This window comes from Nicotiana attenuata, chromosome 12, assembly GCF_001879085.1.
Source record: "Nicotiana attenuata strain UT chromosome 12, NIATTr2, whole genome shotgun sequence".
Taxonomy (NCBI): domain Eukaryota; kingdom Viridiplantae; phylum Streptophyta; class Magnoliopsida; order Solanales; family Solanaceae; genus Nicotiana; species Nicotiana attenuata.
Genome location: NC_032000.1, coordinates 3,079,904 through 3,085,739, shown reverse-complemented (window position 1 = coordinate 3,085,739; position 5,836 = coordinate 3,079,904). Strand labels below are relative to the sequence as shown.

The 5,836-nt window shown below is 40.5% G+C and overlaps 1 protein-coding gene across 2 annotated transcripts in view; it reads right to left on the bottom strand.

Moving 5' to 3' along the window:
• The window catches only part of LOC109235166 (nicotinate-nucleotide pyrophosphorylase [carboxylating], chloroplastic-like), a 5,823-nt gene extending 5,163 nt beyond the window's left edge, over positions 1–660 (bottom strand). For both annotated transcript variants that reach the window (XR_002069330.1, XM_019401153.1), the window contains exons 1-2: positions 553–660; positions 286–419 (exon numbers count right to left, since the gene is read on the bottom strand). Coding sequence is in view for 1 of the 2 variants with exons in the window: in XM_019401153.1 (XP_019256698.1) it covers positions 286–419; positions 553–611 (193 nt within the window). In the remaining variant the exon portion in view is untranslated. The remainder of the gene's footprint in view (positions 1–285; positions 420–552) is intronic.

Sequence of the window (5,836 nt, the reverse complement as noted above, 5' to 3'; positions counted from 1 at the left end):
CCTTCCTCTTTCCTTAAACTAAAGATAATACTTATTAAGAACGCATTACTGTCCTTATCGAAAAAGTACACACTTAGCCATAAACTAATGGAGGCTACACAAGAAAAATGGAGCTTGGAGTTCACAAAAGACTAAGAGACCATAGCTAAACTTCATAAAGCAACTCCCAATTAATTAAAAAGTTTACCATTAGCTTCCCTTAACAGTATTTACTAAAGTATTGAAACTGAGTGCACCCCATTTGACAATATAATAAGATTAAAAAAATATGAGCTAAAACCAAACCTAAATCCCCAGCATCTTCAGAGAGGGCTAGTTGAATAACACCCTTTAAATCATAAGTTGGGTGTGCTGGTGGCTTCACTACTAATGACTCCACTGCATTTTTGGTGGCTATTGCTGACATTTTCACAACCAACCTGCAATTTTTCACACAAACTTTAATCAGAAACTCATAAAAAACAATTTTTATCAGTATATAACAATAAAAACATGATTTTCACGAATCTTTTTTCTTTCTTTCTGAGTGAAATTGAGTGGTTTTAAAGAAACCTTGGAGCTGTAATTGCATGAGGATGCACTATTGCAGTGAAAGGAAAAACTTTAGACATTGAAATTTTGGGGTGTGAAAGGATTTTTGTAGCAAATTGCTTTGCTGAGCTTAATGTTTTCTTGGGGGTTGTGAGAACTTCGAAAAAATGACAAATATAGTCCCTTATGTTTGAGGGTAAGTTCAAAGTAGTCCCTTAAGTATACTCTGAATAATATTGGTCCTTTAAGTTTGTCAAACTTAACACTTTTGGTCTCCTAAAAGACTTAATGAGCTCGTCTCTTAGATTTGACGAGTACTATAATAAAAAAGATTTAACCTTAAACACTAGGAAAGGCCTATCAAATCCTAAAAAATATAATAAAAAATTGCACTAGAGTCAAAAGAGAAAATAGCAAAAATCATACCTCAAAAAGTCTGCATCAGACTCTAAATATATACGAAAAATAGCACAAACTACAAAAGTTTATACCTCTGCATATGAGTTCCCACTAAATCTCCTTATTTTTTACGGTTCTCGTCAAATCTAACAGATATAATTAGTAAATTTTGTACAAAGATCAAAAGTATTAAATTGTTTACAAACTTAAAGGACCAAAGCTGTTTAAATCATACTTAAAGGATAACTTTGAACGTATCCTCATATATAAGGGACCATTTTTGTTATTTTTAAAAAGGAAAAGAGGGCTTTTTAAAAACAAAATAGTCCTCCGATTACATCAATTTGTTGCTGTTTTGGTCCATATGGTTTAACAGGGTGACCATAAGAGGTTATCCTTCACTTCCCTTTTATGGAACATTGGTATATGCCTTTCAGAATACCAAATTTGTAAAGAAGCAAGATACAACATTCGATTTGTTGGGATATACTGTTAACCATGCGGTTTAGACATAGTATTATATTTTATTCTCTATGGAATATTTATTTATTTAATTTATTCAATTCAATAAAGTACTATTTTAAATAGATCATTTGTTACACGTGTGTCCTTTTTGTTATGTAGTAGACAATTTAGTGTATGGAGTCTTAGCTCATGCACAGAAGATTAAATTGTTGGTTCTCATAATTAATAAACTATGTTCACAATCAAAGATATTGTTGGACAAAATATCTTGATGATTGTAGCATGTAACGACCCGACCGGTCGTTTTGAGCCCTAGCGCGCCGTTCAGCAGTTCGAGGCCATGAGCAGCTTCAATTCAGGCATTATGACTTGTACGCGTGGTCGGAATTAAATTTCGGGAAGTTCGAAGTAGACTTGGAGAGGAAATTCTCATTTCAGAAGCTTTAAGTTGAAAGAATTAGCTAAGATTGGATTTTTGAGTAAACGACCTCGGAGTTGGGATTCGAAGGTTCCAGCAGGTTCGTATGATGATTTCGGACTTGGGCGTATGTCCGGGTCGGGTCTTGGATGACCCGGGAGCGTTTTGGCGCCTATTGTGGAAGTTAGCATTTTGGAAGAAATTTTATAAGTTTGGATTGAAGTGCATTTCAGTGTTATCGATGTCCGTTTGGGATTCCGAGTCAGGGAGTAGCTCCGTATGGTGATTCTGGAGTTGGGAGCGCGATCGGAAGTGAATTCAGAGGTCCGTGGGTCATTTTGGAGTCGTTTGACTGGAAACAAGCTCTCTGCCCTATCGGGGTAGGGGTAAGGTCTGCGTACACATTACCCTCCCCAGACCCCACTTTGTGTGATTTTACTGGGTAGTTATTGTTGTTGTTGTTGTTGGCTAAAGATAGAAATTTGAAGGTTTTTGAGAAGTTTGACCGGAAGTGGACCTTTTGATATCGGGGTCGAAATCCGATTCCGAAAGTTGGAGTAGGTCCGTAATGTCGAATATGACTTGTGTGCAAAATTTGAAGTCAATCGGACGGGATTTGATAGGTTTAAACATCGAAAGTGGAAGTTTAAAATTCTATAGTTCATAAAGCTGGGATTGGAGGTCGATTCTTGGTTTTAGCGTTGTTTTATATGATTTGAGGCCTCGAGCAAGTCCGTAATGTGTTTTAGGACTGGTTGGTATGATTGGTTGGGGTCCCGGGGGCCTCGGATGGATTTCGGATGGTTAACGGATCGAAAATGGAATTTTTGAAAGGGCTGAAGCTGCTGGTTGCTGATATAACCGCACCTGCGAAATTTGGGCCGCAGGTGCAGAGCCGCAGAAGCGGCCAGGAGAGCCGCCGATGCGGTTTTGGCCAGAAGTGAAGAGACCGCAGATGCGGTCATGGAGTCGCAGAAGCGGGACCGCACCTGAAGTGGACGAGGCGCAGAAGCGGAAAAGGGGAGCCTGGAGGAAACCGCAGAAGTGGTAGATTGGCTCGCACCTGCGGAACCACAAAAGCGGTCAAGGGACCGCAGGTGCGGAAAATGCTGGGGGCAGAGAGTGTTTTAAAAATCGGGACTTGGCCATTTTCTCTCATATTTTCTTGGCTTGGGCGATTCTTGGAGGGTTTTCAAGAGGGGATTTTCATCATCAACAATAAGGTAAGCTAATCCCATCCCTCTTGAGTTAAATATATCGAGTATATATGGATTTTAGCATGTAAATTGGTAGAAATTTGGGGGTTTGAGTAAAACCTAAAAAATTGATATTCTTGGAATTTGACCACGATTTTGGTATGAAATTGAGAGTAAATTATATATTTGAGTTCATGGAGTCATGGGTAAGCTTAATCTTCAAAAATTTTCGGAATCCGGGCACGTGGGCCCGAGGGCGTTTTTGTCAACTTTTCGATCGGGATTAGGAATTGTTATAAATTGGATTAATATGAGTAGTTTATCGTATGTTAATGAATTTGCATAATCATTGGCTAGTTTTGGGGTATTTAGCATCGATTCAAGTCTTCGGAAGGGCGTGGAATGCCGGTTATGGATCTTCGGAGTGAGGTGAGTCTCCTTTCTAACCTTGTAAGAGGGAATTATCCCCATAGGTGAAATAATTGACTATGTGCTCCTATTTGTGGGGGCTACGTACGCACGAGGTGACGAGAGTCCGTGCGTAGCTACTAATATGTGTAAGTCCGGGTAGTCTAGGACCCAAAAGCATGCTATAGTTGGGATATCTGTAATCTTATTGACAGTTGAATTTCTTAAATCCTATCGAATTGGTAAATGAATTTCTAAGGGAATTGAACTTCATTTCTTAAATCGTTAAAAGAGAATTGGCTTTTATTTTGATAAATGATCCCCGATAAATTCTTAATTTGTTGTTTGAGCATGTATTTCTACGTGTACCTGCGTCGCATGTATGATTCGCGAGCAGGGTGATTGTTTATTTAAATTTGACCGCGTCGCATGTATGATTCGCGAGCGGGGTAATAGACGCATCTATGGTTCGCGCTGTTCGACCCTCAGCAGTGCACATTTTACATTTCCGTTGGATCGGGCCGTACGACCTCGGCATGAATTGCGCGTGCTTGTATTGCTCGCCTTGAGATTTATTGATATTGCTGTCTGCTCTCCCGACTTGAGATAATTGTTAATTGATGGATTATGAATCCGAAGACTTTAAATACAAAGGGAACTTTCACCTGTTTAGTGACTCATTGCATTTTACTGTTGTTCTTAATAAATCCGTGGGTCATCGCATTAATAATATTATTACTGGACCTTTAGTAAGTGTCGAAGTTGCCATCTCGTCTCTACTTCTTCGAGATTAGGCGGGATACTGACTGAGTCACGTTGTTTTTGTACTCATACTACACTTCTGTGCATTTTTGTTGCACAGGCACATGCACCTCTAGTGGCCTAGTGGGCGTAGCAGCATGGTTGACACGGAGACTAGGCGAGCTGTATTTCCTCGAGGCGACCCGCAGCTAGTATAGTCTCTCTCAGAATTCTATTTATTTTCTGTCCAATTGTATCCCGGACAGCTGTTGTACTTTATTCGAGTTTTCTTAGAAATTGCTCATGCACTTGTGACACCGGGTTCTGGGATGGTTGTAAAGTATTTTTGTATCAACTGCTTATTATTTAATTTGATTGAGACGATTATCATTTAAATTGGTAAATTTGAAGAAAAGTCATAGTTTTCAAGAGTATTAAAATGAGAATTTAATTAAGTATTTTGGGTTGGCTTGCCTAACACTGGTGTCCGGCGCCATCACGACCTTTAGTGGAATTTGGATCGTGACAACATGGAATCAGAGCACTAGGTTCCTAGGGTCTCACGAGTCATGAGCAAGTCTAGTAGAGTCTCGCAGATCGGTACGGAGACGTCTGTACTTATCTTCGGGAGGCTACAGGACTGTTAGGAGTACTTCCCTTCTTGATTCGTCATCGTGCGATTTGATTCCTGGAGGCTTATGCCCCTGTTCCTTCCTACTCAATCCTACGTGACGCGAACCGTTTGTTATAAATCGAGAATTGAAGAATTGTAATGGTACTACCGAGGTGGTGCGGGATGTTTCTCCCTGCATAGTTGTCTGAGCTATTATCGTCGCCCTGTGGAAGGATATTCTGTCGTTTCAGCTCAGTAGCGGTACTTCCGAGAGCTCTGGGGCTAGGCACAAGTTTCCATGATGCTATGAACGCTTGTTCCGCAGTATTGATATGATGGTAGGATGTTTACCTATGTGTCGGAGCAGTGAATGACTTGAAGGGAGGTTTACTCAGTGCATGATCTAGGGATTCGGTATATTATTCCCGGCAGGGGAAAGGCAAACGGACTAAGAATGGTCAGATGTGGGCTGGTGGAGTAACGAGACTTGGTATTTGCGAGCATGGTGGAGTTTTCTTCTATGATGAGGTGTCGTTGTCTTAATTGAACGTACTCAGTTCGTCGATGTTATGATCTTCTACAATTCGCCTTTGGGATAGAATATTGTGTAATAGTATTGAAGTTGCGGCTTTCAGATATCGCGGGGTGCGGTAGTTCAGGATTGAATCAGTATTTCTAATGTCGACGGCTCGAGAAGGATGATCTCCGTAAAGGTTTAAAGTTAGTAACAATTTGTGGGTTCAAGTGCTACGAAGATAGATTTTATTAAGGCAACAACTGAGCAGCAAAGGATGAGGAAGGACACGTGGGGAGTGTCAGGCGGTGGTTAAAATTTCTAGAAGGCCGGGTATAAGAAGCAAAGGTCGAGTGGTCAATTAGAGGGGTGAGTTCCGCCAAAGTGGGAGAGTGGCGGAGTCGTATATGGCCTTTGTGTTAGGATGACTGCGCACTTTAAGGAGAGTTTGGAACGACTTGGAATTTTTAGTGATTGGTGATTTGGGCCCACAGATTAATTTGGAGTATGGGCTATTAGGCGGCAGGAGATTTGATATAACGGAAAAGAGC